At 34.0% G+C, this 20195-nt stretch overlaps 1 protein-coding gene across 1 annotated transcript in view; it reads left to right on the top strand.

The window, feature by feature from the left end:
• LOC123566091 (uncharacterized) overlaps positions 1-20195 on the top strand; it is a 50291-nt gene that overhangs the window by 8160 nt on the left and 21936 nt on the right. The window contains exons 2-9 of the mRNA XM_053549187.1: positions 1151-1344; positions 1741-1971; positions 2728-2930; positions 3535-3873; positions 4360-4494; positions 7919-8004; positions 8906-9023; positions 10053-10136. Coding sequence (XP_053405162.1) covers positions 1151-1344; positions 1741-1971; positions 2728-2930; positions 3535-3873; positions 4360-4494; positions 7919-8004; positions 8906-9023; positions 10053-10136 — 1390 coding nt within the window. The remainder of the gene's footprint in view (positions 1-1150; positions 1345-1740; positions 1972-2727; positions 2931-3534; positions 3874-4359; positions 4495-7918; positions 8005-8905; positions 9024-10052; positions 10137-20195) is intronic.

Raw genomic sequence — 20195 nt, 5'->3', positions numbered from 1 at the left:
ATTTTGTCTACTGTATAAGGCTCATTGTTTATATTCTTTATATATCAATATTAACTTAGTATCTTATACAGTCAGATCCATTTAGGGAATATCAAACTTATTTTCTCTTCATGACTTATCGCGTTGAGCTGCATAACCGCATCTAAATACAGACATTATGAAATTTCTAGATCCAGTATTAAAGCTACTCGCCCACAGTTGGGGCGAAATTTTAATTTTTCAACATATTAGTTTCCTTCAAGTTTGAAATAGAAGGTGTATATGACACTGAAAAAAATGATCATGTAAGTGAAAATAAGTGTTAGACGTTGGTGAAAAGGCAAGAAGAGTGTTGATTTTCTCTGTTATTTCAAAAGTGTTGCAACGGTTTACTCCCTTCTGCACAATAGTTATTCATTAGGATAGCTTGCAAAAAACAATATGGCAATAAGTTTGTGCCACTGGTCACTTTCACAGCACTTATCTTGATCGATTTATAGAGAAAACTGTTTTACTGAAAAAGTGTGAATAATGTAACAGTATAAAATGTAAATAAAAACTTAATTTACCCAAAAATCAGTCAGTAAGTAGTCATACGGGATATACGACTGCAGCAACTTTTTTTGTGATATTTTTGTCTGTTAATGGCAGTGTTTTGTAAACTATCATAATTGTCTTCACGAAGGTTGTGCTTGGTTTATCTGTTTATTTTCTTATATTACTGTATTAGGTTATCCAATGTTACAAACTAACTTGCATTGTATTACATGAGTGCTACAATGGTACCGAACGTTTAACCTATATATGATTTTTTAAATCATAAAAACGTTATGCAACATTAAACCACAAAGATTTGTTTCAGCCCGTCTCGACGGGTCGGTATTACGATAAGATTTTTGTAATAAAACAACGGAAAAGACCGAAGCTTTCGAGTACCATGGAGGCTTTTTTTACCTTGCTTTCTGTCCGAGATATTGCAAAAATGCCAGCTATTGCAAGAAATAAACCCAAAGGAACTCTTTATAAATGAAAGTTATTTCCTTTTTGCCTAGCTGGTCGATGGTATAAAAGTGTATATATTATCCAGACTCAGTAATGCATGAATATTAGCGTAAATAACGGACTACTGACTAGCTTTTGCATAGAACTAACCTTGTATATTCTACTTCAGGACATATTCCTGAATACACTTGCGATGTACCAGAGACAGGTGATAATGAAACGGATCTGCACGACAATTTCACGTATAAGGCCTCTCAGTGTGAATACGACGTCTACAAACATATTGGAAACACGTCGGCACTTGTAGAAACTAGAAAATGTGACAAGTTTACATTTTCAAACACGCTGTCATATGCATATGAGGTATGGGGTTTTCATGAAAACTAATCAAGTGATGTTATTATTTATATTATCACTTTATTATTTATTTTTTCAAATGCAAGTTGTCTGTATATGCAGAGAACAATAATAGATGATGACATTACATCTATAATATACACATCATGCGTTTGAAACATTAGGTATATAAGATAATACTGAAACTTTTATTTCTGTTTTTGACATGAAAAAAGCAGTATGAAGTGTCTTCTGGAGATAGCCAAGAAATAACAAATACCAAGACAGAAAGGGACAAGCTCCTTTGAAAATCAAGTAATCGGTCTCGTGTTAAACAATCACTGAAATAGTGGCTCTGTACGTCTCGTCATTTATACGTAACTAATTTTCAAATGTTATTTGTTTTATGCTTTGTCTTTTTAGTGGAACCTAGTATGTTCTCGGGCAAATCTAGCCGCTCTAGCACAGTCTTTGGTACTTGCCGGACAGGGTCTAGGAGCTTTGATAATGTCTCATTTAGCAGACAGATACGGCCGCAAGACGGTGCATGTGATATCTCACATAGGTGTAATGGCAACAATGGCAGTTATGGCGTCCTCAACAAATATATACATGCTACTTACCCTGAGGCTAGTAACTGGCACCTTTCAACAGGTATGTTCAGGTATTTGTGTCTCCTTCGTTTCAAGATTTATAAAAGAAGAGAGAATATATAGTTAACAAATCTGACTGTCTTTAGACGGGTAAATAAAATATGTAGACACGTGGTGTAAAAAAATGAAAGCTGAGCTTCGTTTCAGATAAGTATGTTTAATTGACATTTTATACAATTTCTTCGTTGTGAGATCAACAAAAACTGGAAATATTTTGACAGGATGGTTGTATCAATAAAATCTAGATCAAGTTCTAAACAGGAGTATCTGATGTCAAAAACAAGGTCATTAGGTTGAATAATAGAAGAACCTTTTAACACTAGTGGTCACATTTGCTTCTTGATCTTCATTAAATTTTGACAGAATGTTTTCCTGTTTAAAATCTTTCTTTGATTTCTTGGGTATGCAACTCTATCAAAAGGTCATATTGAAAATAAAAACTCGTGATTTGCCTGATTTACATTAAACATAGTCTGAATGTATATTTTAAGGTCATTAAGCAGTATAAGTAAATCTGGAGAATGAACTTGGTCAGGTGATCAAAAAAAAGGGCCTTCGTGGCCCACTTGTTGTGATTGTCAGTGTCAAATGCATGGGTAATTTATATTTTGTAGAAGATGTAAGACGAAAAAGTTTATCTGACACACAAAACTGAAGGTAATCGACAAATTATAATATCATGGCATGTTCCGAAATGAGTTCCTTTCATACTATGAAGTACATTTACAATTAGTTTCTATACTTTTAAATTCAACAGGGAATTGTTTGCACTGGAAAAATTCTAGCACTAGAAATGTTTCCACGAGAAGTCCGTTCACACACAGAAGTTGCAACTTTTCTGGCATGGTCAGTAGGCATAATGGTCCTCACAGTATTTGGATATGCATTCCGCGGACTTGACTGGCGCTACCTCCAGTTAGGACTGGCTGCATTTTCACTTTATGCTCTAGCCGAATGGTGGTAAGTGTATTCTACAAAAGAAGTAAACTAATGACAAAACAAATATTAATGCAGCATAAAACACTTTACAGAACTGTTACGTTTTGCAGATATTATTCTGTCTGAATAAGCGTCAAGATTATGATTTCTCATACTTGTATAAACGTTTCAAGATAGGAATTGTAGACGGAGTCAGTATATATCAAATTGATTATTATCTGTACTGTAAACCTCTCGACAGATGATAAGAGTTATACACCTTGTATGCCTATCTACTATAACTAAAGTCAGCTTCCTGACTATGTTCATTAATTGTCAGGAAGATATGATAAATTGCAAAGTGCTTTCCATTCGATGAATTCTTACATGAGTGAAATAATAAGCATTACTTTTTTCTGTTATTCGTAAATTCTCGGTTAGAACTAATGCATGTAAATGTGTACTGGGTAAGAAGTTGAATGGATGGGTTTCTTGCTTAAATACGCAAACTGTATTTAACTAATAGACAATATGAAAAATTGTGTAAACACATTGTCTAGATTGTCTAAATTTTCTAGTACTACAAAAAAGGCGATGAATAATAAAATTTGTTTAAGATCTGCTAATAAGTCACTATACATAACAGGATGCTAGAAGAATCCGTCAGGTGGTTAATTTCAAATGGAAAAATCGACAAAGCGAAGAGAATTTTGAAAAAGGCTACAAAATGGAATGGAGTTGGCTACAAGGAAACAGAAGAACTTCTTAATCAATGTGTCCATATTCCAACAACAGAAGCTGAAAGGTCAGACTCTAGTGACACGGAGATGGATTTATTTGGCAGTAAAAACGACACTTTATTAGATGGAAAGAAACCTCAAGTTGACAATAAGCTGCGTAACCCAACAGTCGAGAAATACAATGTCATTGACATTCTCAAAAACCCTGCCTTGAGAGCGAATACACTTATCCTGTGGTATTCTTGGTAAGCATCTCTTGACCACACGTTTCCTACTAAAACAAGTAAAAAATATGTCGTTTTCTTCGCCTCAAACATTGACTGACTATAAAATAATCGTAGAATTTTGAAACAGTTTTCCAAATTTCAGCATTCATTGAATATCACAACATTAATTTTGATTCACTGTCACGATCTTAAGTACAAGAAGATAGGATAAAACAATTCAAGAAAGAGTATTATAATTATAAAAAAGAGAATCCAAAAGATATTGTTCCTAAATTGATGAAAAAGAAAAGAAAACATTTAGATGTTAACTTTAAGAGGTTTCATCTATAGGAAATACCAAATGTTATGTTTTGCATTTTGTACTAAAGCCACACGTTTTTTAAATTTTAATCTGCGTCAATTACTACACGAATAAAAACAATAACAAAAACATAACGAAGATCCAAAGAAAATCTAGAGACTTTGTCTCATTTTGTAATATACAGTTTCTTAATATTTTTGTAGGATAGTGGCAACGGGGACATACTATGGTCTCACACTTGTGTCCTCTCACTTGGCTGGGGATCGATTCGTCAACTTCTTTTTGAGTGGCGTTATCGAAGTGCCCCCACTTCTTCTTGAAATTTATCTTTTTAACAAGTAAGTTGGATTAACTTTGTTGTTTAAGTTTATATGTCCTTTGATGGTCACCTTCACTCCGACGATATGGGTAAACTTATATGTAGTCATTGTATCCTTATCATCCATCTATGGGATGAGGTATGTATGAAGGTCTTGATGTTCTGATCGAAAATGTTTTCAGGCATTGTTTGGCCATGCGCTGTTTGTCAGCCTGTAACTTGATGTGCAATAATTTGTGAAGTCATTATGTAAAGATTGCCTCAACTTTGTTGCTTAAGACGGAAAGTCATCTAGTTGTGTAGATAATATGTTTTCATGGAGGAAAATGTAGTCCGATACGTTTGTTTTGTATATTTAAAAAAAAACTTCAATATTGTTGATTACTTCGGCGGAATAATACCGATATTATGTTTAGGCGGCAGGATTATCTGTTTTAGACATAGTGGAAATAGCGTATATCTTTCTCTCGAACTGGTATTTTGTTGTGAAGGATCATTGTCATTAGACATTCTTCATGTCGTCGGTCAACCATAAAGCAAGCAATCAAGACAAGGGAAGCTGCTTAAAAGAGTGACACCAAATATGGTTCAGTTTCTGGCATCTGGAAACTTTCGTATTCCCCATTTTTGCGTGTTTGTAAAAACGTGCAAAGTTGATTGCTAAGAGATCGCATTTTATGGTAGTAGTAGGCAAAGATGTTCGTTTTAAATACGTAGTTTTTCACCTCGCTTGTCAACCGTAAAGCAAGCAACCAAGACAAGGGAAGCTGCTTAAAAGGGTGACACCAAATATGGTTCAGTTTCTGGCATCTGGAAACTTTCGTATTCCCCATTTTTGCGTGTTTGTAAAAACGTGCAAAGTTGATTGCTAAGAGATCGCATTTTATGGTAGTAGTAGGCAAAGATGTTCGTTTTAGATACGTAGTTTTTCACCTCGCTTGTCAACCGTAAAGCAAGCAACCAAGGCAAGGGGAACTGCTTAAAAGGATGGCACCAAATATGGTTCAATTTCTGGCATCTGGAAACTTTCGTATTCCCCATTTTTTGCGTGTTTGTAAAAACGTGCAAAATTGATTGCTAAGAGATCGCATTTTATGATAGTGGTAGGCAAAGATTTTCGTTTTAGATGCATAGTTTTTCACCTCGCTTGTCAACCATAAAGCAAGAAGCAACCAAGGCAAGGGGAACTACTTAAAAGGATGGCACCAAATATGGTTCAATTTCTGGCATCTGGAAACTTTCGTATTCCCCATTTTTGCGTGTTTGTGAAAACGTGCAAAGTTGATTGCTAAGAGATCGCATTTTATGGTAGTGGTAGGCAAAGATTTTCGTTTTAGATACGTAGTTTTTCACCTCGCTTGTCAACCATAAAGCAAGCAATCAAGACAAGGGAAGCTGCTTAAAAGAGTGACACCAAATATGGTTCAGTTCCTGGCATCTGGAAACTTTCGTATTCCCCATTTTTGCGTGTTTGTAAAAACGTGCAAAGTTGATTGCTAAGAGATCGCATTTTATGGTAGTAGTAGGCAAAGATGTTCGTTTTAGATACGTAGTTTTTCACCTCGCTTGTCAACCGTAAAGCAAGCAACCAAGACAAGGGAAGCTGCTTAAAAGGGTGACACCAAATATGGTTCAATTTCTGGCATCTGGAAACTTTCGTATTCCCCATTTTTGCGTGTTTGTAAAAACGTGCAAAGTTGATTGCTAAGAGATCGCATTTTATGGTAGTAGTAGGCAAAGATGTTCGTTTTAGATACGTAGTTTTTCACCTCGCTTGTCAACCGTAAAGCAAGCAACCAAGGCAAGGGGAACTGCTTAAAAGGATGGCACCAAATATGGTTCAATTTCTGGCATCTGGAAATTTTCGTATTCCCCATTTTTTTGCGTGTTTGTAAAAACGTGCAAAATTGATTGCTAAGAGATCGCATTTTATGATAGTGGTAGGCAAAGATTTTCGTTTAAGATACATAGTTTTTCACCTCGCTTGTCAACCATAAAGCAAGAAGCAACCAAGGCAAGGGGAACTACTTAAAAGGATGGCACCAAATATGGTTCAATTTCTGGCATCTGGAAACTTTCGTATTCCCCATTTTTGCGTGTTTGTGAAAACGTGCAAAGTTGATTGCTAAGAGATCGCATTTTATGGTAGTGGTAGGCAAAGATTTTCGTTTTAGATACGTAGTTTTTCACCTCTATCTCTCAAAATGAATGAGCCAGTTGACTCTGCTATGCTCTATTTAAATTCCTATTTTGTTCTGACGTATTTATAAGAAGTGTATTCCTGCATCAGACATGATATCTTCTCCGAAGGTAAGTGCTTATTTTTTCTATGTTTTTGAATATATTGTATATGTACACACTTGTACGTTGACAAGTAAGTATGTTTTTTTATCAAATTTTCTGATAGAATATATCCATCAAAAAACCGATGGAATTTTATCTCTTTTACAGGAAGAAGTATATTTTTCAATGTGGCTTCATAGAAACTAATGGAATTTTACCTATTCAGCAAGTGCGTGTATATTTGAGTGGTGTCTAAGTGACACCTTTGTACAGACGGTAATGTATCTAAACTGCAAGTAGGTTTTTCATTTTGAGTGGTTTTAAACATATTGTGTAAATGTCATCAAGATCTTATATATTGTGTGCTGTATGATATTTCCGTTCGACAATAAACATGTACGTGTATGTTCATGTTAAACCTATTGTTTGGACAACAGAAGGTGTATGTGCAAATTGTGTGTGAAAATAGATGTGTTAAAGAACATTGAATTGTTTTCTTGTTTTTCAAATGCAATATACTTTATTTTTATTTTTCTATAATAATTGTTGGCCAAAAGGGCATTTTAATATTTTCAGTGAATTAAAACCTTTTATCTTTCGACAGAACTAGATGTCATCAAGAGTGAACACAAATTTCAAACCCAAAGAAGCAAATATTCTTTTCTTTTTGTGATATTGTAGCTTAGTTTATACAGAACTGACAGTTTTTGTTTCACTCCTAGAATTAAAGATCTTAACTCTACTAAAGAGTTCCAATGGCTTTTAAAAATGTATTTTTCTGTTACCAGACTCAAAGAATCATCAGCAAAGAATTCATTTCATATCTCGCTAATTATGTTATAAATATATTTTAAAGGGGGTGTAGAAGTCTAAAAATTATACCAAGTAATTTTCTATTGCCAGAAATAAAGACCTACATCAAAGGAAAATTATTTTTTTATGATTATGTTGCATTCTGTGTCAAACTATTATTTGGTGCGGTGTTAAATTATGGTATTGAACATAATAATGCAAAGTAATTTTCTGTTGACAGAATGCAAGACTTCAAAGAATATAGAATAATTTTGTGTATAGTTAAAATTCTGGTATTTGCTGTTTACTCATTGGAAGTAGGATGAAGAAGATATTTAAGATTTTAATATTCTGGCATGGTGTTTTAGGATTGGACGTAAAAGAACGATGGTTTTGTGGTTCGGTACAGCGGGAGTGTCTCTAATCATATCAACGGCACTGCTCACTGTATTCAGTAAGTAAATCAAATCGATACAAAGATTCAATTCAGAGATAGCAACCAATTCGGTAATATCAGCAACTAGTTCAGTCTTAGTATGAGGCGCTACACAGTTTAAAACCAAGCTGGCGGATTTTATTGTAGGTAAATTGTATAATAATACCTTACTGTATTGTGTAGGTATATAAGACAGTTATTGGAGTAACTCACTGTTTTAAATAGGTAAACAAAAACATTGTGCTCACCTATCTAGCAAGTAAAGAAAACCTCATTTATACCTACACTTAACAGTGTTTCATTGGGAAAAAAAGAAATTTGGATCTGCACTACACATATAAAGAAAACATCGGCGTTGCATCTGACACATGTAAGTTAAGACACACTGTCTCTATCCATAGGCAAGCCAATCAATATCTATCTTTTAAAATTCATTGTAAAGAGAAAAGTACATAATCTGTAAAATACACCATATTTGGCAGATGAACTTATACTGCATCAGTATTATTTCCTACATTTGATTGGTAAACAAAATTGCGTTTATTTTCATTTTCTGTACATTGAAACTAAATTTTTGCTTAAAATTGTGTTTGCTATAACATTAGAATACAAATACCATTCGCCGTTTTGTTACTAAGTAAGCAAAACATTTATGTGTCCCTATTATATATAACCTGTTAACAAAGACATATAAACCTTTTTGTAAGAAACGCATAATTATACAGAAACTTGTTTGCACCAATTTTATCTTGTAGCTGGAGCCAGAAAAGTATATTACTGAGAGTAGGATACTCATATTAGTGACATTCAACAGTAATTCAATGGATTCAAAGTTTGCATATGATGTTGAAATGGGAATGTTTCGTAGATGTGCAAATTATTTAACTTTATTGCAGCAGAATAATTCTATATATTCCAGAGAACAATGCAGGCGAGACAGTGGCAACAGTGTTTTCTCTCATAGGGAAAGCTTCCAGCACTGGCTGCTTCAGCACTGTGTTCTTGTATACTCCAGAGATATATCCTACAAATTACAGGTAAAAAATGGCGGATATATAATTATTATGCAATTTTGTGTTTACCAGTCCTAAGGTGCAATTCAAAAAAAAATATGTTTTAGTATCATCATTTTTAGTATCCAAGGCTGTCAATTGTTTCCATTTTTGATACCTATCGGGAAAGGTTATGCACGTTAATGATAAGAAATGTTGTCGATTGTACTGAGAGGCCCAAAGAGTCCTAGAATACACTTGTATAAACCGGAGAGAAATATCGCAAGATTTAAATGTTGATCCATTGGGAAGGTGAAAAGATAAGAACTCTATACTGACTTGCATATAAACACCCTGGAAACGGCTTCTTTAAGTTTTATGGTGCTACTGTAACATTCCTTCTTATGTCCTTTTAAAAGCCATGCCACCAGGTAAAATACATGTACATATAAGTTGTGCAAAACGTTTTCTTCGTACATAATGATCATAAGTTAAAGAGATAACATTTCTGAATTGTTTATAGCTTTTAATAACATTGTTTTGTTGATCAGGTTAGGACATGAACGAAGAAATATCTCAGTAGGGTCAAACTTTGATATTCTGTCATTCTATTACTGAAGGGTAAAACTTGCCTTTCTTCCAACATAACAAAATCAGTTGAAACAAACTATACCAGTTGTTCATTAGACTTATTAGTACTGTTCTAAATGTTCAACGCCTAATGCAACCTTGTTGTCCTTTGGGAGACGATTGATACTGTTAATTAAAGGAAATTTGAACTTGACTTTGCAATACAAGAAAATATGAAGTGAAACCAGTCACCAATTACAATGCATACTAATACTGTAAATAGGTTGTGTCAAACACATAGCAAGATCCCGAGTAGTGTTTGAAAATTGAAATTCTTCTGAATCTTTCATGCTATGCCAAATCTTTATTCTGTTGATCAATAGAGTGATAATAATGAGAAATGGACTAGCCAGTTCATATATTCATAAATATTGCTGTTTGGACATGATATAATCGAAATGCACTTCTGGTTTTGGCATTAAATTTTCTTCTTTTTATTTTCAGAAATAGTGGTCTCGGTATAGCATCTTCAATATCACGCATCGGCGGAATCTTAGCTCCCTTTGTTAGCAATTTGGTAAAGCTTTTGTATATTTTACACGTATTTCTGGTACTGTTATAGTTCCAGGATGATAGAATGTGTTTTAGAGATATAACACGAATATTACAATCCTAAAAGTTGCAAGCGCAGACATTTTCTAAACATAGTAACTGACGCCCGCTTTAAAATTTCGATCTAGAGCAAAAACGTTTTTAAAAGTCTGTAACAATTTGGAAATTGTATTTTATGAAAGTATTCTATCAACGCTTCATATCATTCTGTCAGTCTGTACGTGGAAATAGTATGAATATTGCAGGGTCGTAAACTAGACATCAAACACCGTTTAGTAATATAGCAAAATTAAGCCTCGATCAAGTTTTTCGCATCCATTCAAAGGCCACACTATTACATTCTTTTTCTTCGTCTAGAATTTCCATTGATCCTTACATTGTGGGCGTTTTGTTTTAACTGCCGCTCTCTGAGAAAATATTATTACATCACTAAGTCAATAGCTGAAGTAAACAGCTCCAGAAAAAATCAAGTGAAATCAAATATTTATGAACAGTTTCTCTTAAAGACTGCTTTCAGAACACATTGTCGATATTTATCGTAAACGTCTACGAAAAAAAACGAGAGGTGCTAAAATTGCGGAACAGAATTTGAAGAAACGTATTGTAGATGATTACTCTTGTTTGGTTTTGTTACAGTTCGAGTGTTTTGAAATTAATTTGATTTTTATCTTTTAAACGATTATGTAAAACCGAATCGTTTGAGGCTGCGAACTATAATTGGCCATATCTTTAATATAATAATAAATGTATATAAATTCGAAGCCAGTTAGATGACCTCTCTCAGATTTTGTAATCATTCTTACTGGTTTTAAGATTAACAGTGTGATATTATGTAATTGTAAGTTTTTGCTTGTAATATCTGCAGGATAATTGTTTTTTTTACGATTTTTTTATTTTTGTATTGAATGAATTCGGGCAAAGGTTTTAGATTGCTAACGTTAGTACAGTAATTAGTTCGAATTTGAAAGATACTCCAACTAATACAAGTGGATATTAAGGTTATAAAACAAACTTTATAATTTCTAGGCAGTTCCTTTTCTATATCTCAGCTATATAGAAACATATTTTGAGCGACATGACTGGCCATTGTTTTCTACGTCTTTACAATACTTATTATGTAATTTTGCAAAGAAACTGTCTTCAGTCTAGACCTTTTAACCTACTTATTTACGTGGTAATTAAGTGTATATCAGCTGCAGCCAACAGCATCCAATAAAGTATATGAAACATCCTTTGGAAGCGTACACCCTAGTTATTTACATGGTTATATGGTGTATTTGATATTAGCAACATCTCACAAAACGTATAAGCTGATCCCTTTGACGTATAGACACTGGTTCTTTGTGTGGTTATCTAGTGCATCAGGTATGGCCTGTTACATCTAATAAAATAAGTTTCAGTCTATGCTGAAATCAGCTATTCTGCTTCACACTGAACATTTAAAAACATCGTCGCACCCCGCCCGCTCCCAACCCACCCCCGCTTAGCTCAATAGGGAGTGATGTGCAGGATCTCGCGGACTTGGCGGGGTCCCGCGTGAGTTCGAAATCGTCGCCGACAGGAATTGACAAAACAACAAAAAAATCTAAAAACATCAAGAATAGCTGAATGTCTTTAGAAGAAAGACTTTCTGAAAATAGACAATAAAGCTTATGGATTTAGTTGAAGAGGTTTTACTAATAATATACTATTTTTTGATGGTTTGGCATTTGATAGCTTCGGATCCGGTGCAATATTTGCGGATTGCTGTTGGATAATGGGTAACGTTCGTAGCCACGACGAACTTGGCTCTACTTCTGATGACGTTAAAAGGACTTTGAATACAGTATCAATACTGAGTTACAATAATCTACTCTAGAAAGATTGAAGCAGTTTTTGTTTAATCATTATTTATAAACGCTGAATAAATTATTCAGACGTTAACATTTAAAAGTCTTTTTTCTGACACTGGTGAAGTTTTGCAGTGATACAATATAGTGACGTTTAACTAACTACTTTCAATCAAAGTATTGAACGATATTACTATGTGTAATTCTGTAAGTTTTCTGTTTATACGGTTTCTCTACATAGTGTAAAGCTACTTTTTTAAAAAAACAGGATGTTAAAAAGAATCATCACGAAACGGAAACCTTTTCTGAAACTCGGTATAATACTTACATTTCTTACAGTGTGCATGTACATACAGTATACTTCATCAGCAATGAGTTTTTGAAAGACAAAATACGTTTGTTGTAAAGATGTTTGAATTATACTATGTACCTTTCATGTGTTGCGACAATTTACATTGCGTTAAGGCGACATTACCGGTCGTTATCTGTGGTGTTTTACAATGATATTTTCTCAGATCTTTTTCATTTTCATCAACATTTTTTTAACGTTTAAAATGCTTAATAATTTAAAGATTCACCCTGCATAACCTAGCGTTACTGGTAATAACTAATTTAGAGATATGTGAACAATCATTTTATTTTTTCATTACTTATTGATGAACATACGTAAACACATACATTTCTTCTTACTTAAATGTTGTGTATTACGTGCCTGTGAGCACGTGTGTTGTGCGCAAGTGTGTGCATGTGCGTGTGCGTGTGTTTGTGTGTGTGTCTCATGATTATTATAGGTTAAACAATGTTGGCCCGTGGATTTAGATATGGAATAAACTATATCAGTCATCGTTTTTAATTTCTATTTTTTCCCATTACTACCCCGCAGCCCCGGACGCTTCCAGACATGACAAAATCTACACCTAACGAGGTTTTGAGTCCACAGGGGTGAGGGGCAAGTAATTTGAACTCAGCGACTTTGACCTCTCGATTACGAGGGTCCCTCAGATTAGCAATAATCGGTACTGATACTGTGACCGGAAACAATGAGATTTTTTTAGCAGAATACGTTTAAATTTCGTAGTTTCTTTTAAATAATTGAAACTGTGGACACTTTTCTCTGGTGCTATGATAATTATGAATTCTAAATCATATATATCTATGCACACACATTTATGTATGTAACGATAAATGAAAAAAGGGAAACAATCTACCACGTGCTACAATTTAAATATTATTATGCGAACGTGAATTACTTCCCCTCAGCAGTAAATAAGCTCATTTACGTGGCTTTTTATTAAGAGTGTTGATTTCTCTTGGTTTGGTCATTTTCTTTCAGTTGATACATTGATACGTACCCTGTACTTTTATATTATGTATACATTGACGGGTTCCACAGGAGATCTTTCACCGAGACTGATATCTGTTGTGGAAACACCGAGATATATACCTCGACCAAAACGCATATATGAACTTGTACGACTTTCTTTACATTAACTGTTTATGGCACGGAAAGTTTTTATGTAAAGAGACTGACAGTAAGAAATCAATTCCTATATTTTCAGAAATATTTTATTCTCACTTTGAATCCCCATGAACTTTGGTACAAATTATAAAGATTAATTGATTAATTGCGTTATTTTAGAGCACAAGGGTTCAGTCTATAGTAAACAAATTAAGTATCACAACAGCAATCTTTCAGAGCAGTTTAGCGGCTGTAAAAAATCTCCTCGTACTTGGATTCAGTGTTGGTATATTTTCTGGTTCTTTGGCACCATGGAGTCTATTCAATGCTTGTTAAATAGAGTTCCACTTCACTCCGTGCTATGGAACGTGCGGGGTATTGCACTTTCCATTACGTTTCGCGAACAGACTCAGTCAAACCGAGTCTGCTATCATTCTGCTTGGTTGCCTTCTCTGCTACCAAAGGATCTACTTACAGATTTTATTAACTATCAAAACAGAATCTTTAAGTGCCGTGTGATGGCTGTGAAATGTCTCCCCGTACTTAGATTGATACAGTGTTGTTATACTTTCTGGTCCTTTTGAATTGCGGTTTCCATTCAATGCCCTTGGTAATAGTGTTCCGCTTAACCCGGTGCTTTTTCTTACATGGTCTCATCTCGAAATGTTCTATTTCCAATTGATTTAGTGAATTAAGGTCAACTACACGTAAAGGCATGCTTTTGCTAGAGACAACCTGTGAAATTAACATACCATTAGTTTCACTCCGAAAATAAACATATTCGTTTTATGTTAATAAGTGAACAAAGACCAAGGTGCATAAAGGCCAGCTTTTGACTTTCTGAGCATGGTCTTAACATTTAAAACTGCTACAAACCATCAGTGAATAGATACCATCTAGCTCTGCAGACCATTAATTTCATTTACTAATCAAACATTTCAGTTTATTCCGATATGTGAATGAATACAACAACCACATAAAGAGTATTAAAGACCACTATTTTGCTTGATACTATCGTAATCCTTATCAAGTCTTAAAATTTAATAGTAAAGTAAAGTAAAGACACTTTAGCGAACAATTATGTCAAAACCTGATTTTAATAGGAAATTTGTTTACAAAATTCGTAAGATTTTGGGTCAGTCAACCTTTCAAACGTATTTCGTGAAGTTATAAAGCGTTTTAGTAGAAGAGAATTTAAGCCGATTGTTTTGATACACACCAGATGTTTGGTGTTCAACCTTTTTGAATTTGGACGCTACGTTATCTTCTTTGATTGGGTCTGTTGTAACAGGTGGTGGACTCCATGAAAGGCAGTACTAAAAGCCCATCGGAACTGAGCTGCTTTGGTCTGTTTCGTCAACCCCTTTATGGTGATGTTGATACTAGTTCTGTCTTCTGCATTGACAGTACGAGTACATGTGTTTATAGTTCTTCAGGCTTGCTTCACCATGCTTTCTATAAGCAGTATGTATATTCACCCATCGGCGATAACATTTTATACTGTCCTTTAACTTGGAACATGACTGGAATTCAAAATAAGGTTTGATATCTTCTGGTCTTTTGGGACCATGCGTCCATTTAATGTATATGTGTTTAATGGAATTTCATTTAAGCCGGTGCTTTGGTGCGCGACAGGTGTTTCGCATTCATCAATAGACCTAGAATCAAACCGGTTCTGCTGTTATTCTGCTTGGATGCTCTCTATGCCTCAAAATGATCTTCTTGCAATTTTATTACTTACTACTTTCGCACTATAAACTACCACTTATTAAATTGCAGAATCATCATATATCAACATACAGAACCACCATATACTTACGTTATCAAAATAAAATCACAATAAACGCTAAAGAAGTTTTTAAACAAAATCAGTGCGATCAAACACAATATGTACAGACAAAAATACACTTCTTTATATACAGCTATGTACAATTTACGTGAATATTTTGCCACAGTTGACAGAGCATTATAGAGTATACTTACTCTGTTGAACGTATGTCCTTTTAAAGACATATTACTTTAAATGTGTGCAGCATTAGGTCAATGTGAAGGAAAGAAAACGGAAATTTGTAAATATATGGAATAAATTTCGTTTATGTAGCAATAATCTGTAAATAAAATGCATTAGGATGTTTATAGTAAGCGTAAAGTTCTTTGACCTCCATATTTAAACAGACAAATGTATTTGATATCCAGAGTGTAACTTTATATCTACAGTCTATTCCTTAAGCAAAAGCAAACAAATTCATTAAAAGCAAACACAGTAAAAGCATACAGAATTTTCTACATATAATCATTATAATAATAAACAGTAAAAGAACACTAAGCTTCCATGCAAACTCATAATTATAAAACACAGTAAAGGCACACACATTTTCTACACAAATCATTATCATAAAACGCAGTAAAAGCAAACTGACTTTCTACTCAAAATCATTAGAAAAAAAACATGTTAGAAACATGAAATAATTTAACCCAAGTAAAACCATTATGTCGTAAAGAGCCTCGTAAATCTGCTTTGAGCCAAATTACTTCAAAACTAAGTTCTCAAATCAATGGGTGTCGAAATGTCCTTGTCGCAATAGATTTTAGACATCTTCTATGTATCATATTGAGCTTGAAAACCTGCCATTAACTTGTCAATTACAACACTTGGACACATTATAATCTGAAATCTGGTAGTTAAGTTGAACGAACATTCACTTAAAATCACTCCTAAGATCATACCCTACTCAGCACAAAACCAGTACTTCTGATTTTCTGCCATGTTTAAGTGTTTTCATATGTGGTATAAGATGAATACTTATCTGATATATAATAATGTACCAATATAGAGAAATCGAAAAACTAAAGGGCCTAAGAAGCTGTAGCTTAACTCCAGAAAATGGAGTTCTGGTCTCGATTTCTACATAGTAAATGCATATATTTAGTCTGGCTCGACTAGATAATCTTTTAAATTTCTTTAATCATTTCTCTTATAATCTGTCTTGATATTTGCTCTGATTATCAATGTTTTGAGAAGAAAAGAGACACACTCGTACAAATTTGAATAGCCTCGGGAGTTATGTGAACAAAACATACCCAGGATCTGAACACAAGACTAATAAATATTGTGTATATTTGCCTCCAGAAACTGTAGTTAGTTACTTGTTGATTGATTAGGAAGAATTTTCCGTCCTTTGTGATGAAAACAAAACGTATTTCGTATCCGCTTTAGAAATTTATCACATTAGAAATGCTTAAAACTTCGTCAACAATGTGTAGGGAGTGTTGCATGTACATAACGGTATTCGTAAAAACTGATGTAATGCATACAAGTCTGTAAAAAATGTTAACAATCTAAAGAAATCAAAGATGCGGGACGAAATTTCCTCCAGTATCATAATAAAAGAGAAAGTTTGAAACAGTTCTATTTCAATGTCTGTGACAGGTGTTACATTTATACATGATTTCATTATACATCAATCTCAGCATGTATCCAATCGCAGATAACTTATCTTCTGATTTAACAATTTTAAAACTTTTATTACCACATACATCTAACAAATTAAAGGAGGCCTTCAAAAAATCTTTTTTGTTGATTTTCTGAAAATCAAGATAAACACATCACATCCTACATGTTTACATTGAATTGAATATGCATAGATACTTCCTTTAACATTTACCTAAGATAAAACCTACCAAAATACACTTTGATTCTATATAAAAGCTTTTGTTAATTATATATTAAGTGCGGTTATGTTACCGAAATTTGTCTGTCTCATCAGATTAAATGTATTAAATTAACTATAAACAAGAAATATCTTTAAAAATGATGGTCGGCGAATTGTAATAAGGAAAGAAGTTTATGAATTTTTCATCTAACATTCATCTTTCATCTAACATTTTTCAAATTGCAAAACTAAACACCGCATTTTAAAAATTTAAATGGTTCTCTTTTAATTTTTCGCAAAGGTTTCGTAGGGTTGCAATTTTGTTTCGTTTATCCTTAGACGAATAATTACAGCAGTAGTTTGATGAAGATTCATGAAGCGGTCCATGAGAAAAGGTCTTTAAACGTGTTTATATTTTTAGCTAAATTGGTCCCTATCCCCATTTGTAACAAAATAGCAGGAGACCTTACGATATTGTTACACATCGAGTTTGATAAAAATCCATTACATTTTAGTGGTTAATGCGAAGAAAGGCATATCTACTTTTAGCTATAGTGGTCCCTAATAGGGCCCAAGTTCCTATATAAATAAATTTGGAAGAGTACCTTATAATGATGCTCCAGACCAAGTATGACAAAGATCCACCAAGCTGTTCATGAGACGCTGTATAAAGGCATTTCTAGTTTTAGCTCTAGCAGCCCCTAAAAGGGGTCAAATGTCCCAGCTAAACAAAGTTGGTTGCGGACCTAATGAAGATGCTACAAATCAAGTTTGATTAGAATACATGAGAAAAAATCAATTAAAGGATTTTTTCATTTATTATTTTTATTTATTTCTAAAATAGGCCAACTGATCCCGCTTTAACAAATGCATATTCGCTATTCATGAATCTTTGGACAATAACGTCACTCCTATAAAAAAGTGAAGGTCAAGCAAAACATACAATTGTAATTATTTCAATATTTTTGTTTCATAAGCAAAGTTTGACCGTAGTCATATCACATAGATAAACTGTATGCAGCGTACCTTCATTTCAGTGTAATGAGATTCAGTCATAAAACAGATTTCAACTGAGTTCAATATTTGCATACCATACTAAAGAAAAATATTCATATATAATAAATCAGTTAAATAATTTATAACAAATATATCAAAGCAAACAAGTACTCATTTTAATACGCAATCTGAATAAGTCACAAAAGCAAGAAACCTTTTCATATACAGACGACAATTGTAACAAGGAAAATCTTTTAAAAAGCACTTCTCTACATAAAAGACTCTTATCACACCCTTATTCATGTGATACGCAGACCGTATCCAGCTCTTTCTTTAATTTGATATATGTTGGTATTTGAACAGGTTTATTATCATATTTATTAAACTTACTTATCATTTTGAGATATATCAGTATTCTTGCTAAATATACTGAGCCAAAGTTAGCTTTAAAACTGTGAACAGCGTCGTTTAGGATAAACGCTTTGTCTACATTTCACTCAGCGTAGCACAATCAACCGAGTCAAAGAAATTGACACTCTCGTCCAATCAGGCAGAGTGTTACATAAATCTTCCATTTTGATAAATTATCTATAATGCGTTATCAAGTAGTTTGATTTGCAAACTGAAGACACGTGGCATAGGTAACGAAAACCAATTTAGACGGCGTTCGCCGAAAAATTGCTTTGTATAAACTCGAAGTGTAAAAGCTGATTAATATACGTTATAACGAAAAAACTGGTCCGAATCATGTAAAAGAAACACACACTGAAACAGCGAAGAAGTAAACTAGAGAAAGTATTTATATATCCTGAAATTGTGTAGAGACAAACCGGTACACAGCTACATATGTCAGCCAAAAGAGACTTGAATCCGAGTTACCAGAGGACATAAAATTAGTTTTAATAACTGATTCAACCTTCATAACGTCCGTTCTTTTAGTACATTGTACCGACCGTAAAATAGTGTACGGTTTTTAACTCACTTGATGGAGTTTATTCAAGGTTACTATAAACTAGAATTTCACTCTGGCAAGTGCTCGGGGCTTGAGGGTCTTGCAAAGTTAATTACTCCAAACTGGTTTCGCTTTTATTTCGCTTGTTTGCATTATATGCTTCTAACTGATTCCTTGAAACATTTAGGAAGACAGTTAAACAAGAGCTGTCGGAGGACAGCAACGCTCGACTATTCAACAGCCTTGTCAATTGAATGAATACAAATGTCGAAAAAGGGGCATCATTTTGTACAAATGCGAAATAGGGTTATATGACCTGCACGGTGCAGGACAAGTGTGCGAAGTGTCAATCCATTCCATTAGTGGGTACTGAGATACCAGCTTACATACAAAACCTTAACCAAAACCTTAAGTCAAAAAAGGGGCATAATTGTGTAAAAATGCAAAGTAGAGTTATGGAACGTGGCACTGCATATCAGATCATGTCAGTGAACAACTGTGTGAAGTTTCAATCTATTCTCATTATTGGGTACTGAGATACCAGCTTACATTACAAAAATTAAACAAAAACAGCTAAGTTGAAAAAGGGGCATAGTTTTATAAATATGCAAAGTACAGTTATTGAACCTATGTACTACACGTCATATCATGACAGTGAACAAGTGTGTGAAGTTTCAATCCATTCCCATAAATGGATACTGAGATACCAGCTTACATACAAAAACTTAACCAAAAACTGCTAAGTCGAAAAAGGGGCATATTTTTGAAAAAGTGCAAAATAGAGTTATGGGACCTACACAGTGCATGCCAGATCATGACAGTGAACAAGTGTGTGAAGTTTCAATCCATTCCCATAATTTTGTAAAAAAGCAAAATAGAGTTATGAAACCTGTGCAATATAAGCCAGTTTATCACAGTGAATAAGTGTGTGAAGTTTCAATCCATTCCCACAAGTGATAACTGAGATACCAGCTTGCATACAAAAACTTAACCAAATCGGGACGCGGACGCGGACGCGGACGCCGACGCACGGACGAGTCCAACAGCTCGAGCTAAAAATTGAACATGGCAATATGTTAACATCATTGGTAAAATAACACTCCCTATCTGATTCAACCACATCTCTAAGCTAAAATAAATATTTTT

This window comes from Mercenaria mercenaria, chromosome 8 (assembly GCF_021730395.1).
Source record: "Mercenaria mercenaria strain notata chromosome 8, MADL_Memer_1, whole genome shotgun sequence".
NCBI lineage: Eukaryota > Metazoa > Mollusca > Bivalvia > Venerida > Veneridae > Mercenaria > Mercenaria mercenaria.
Note: the sequence above shows the minus strand (reverse complement) of the source record. Positions and strands in the feature narration are given on the sequence as shown.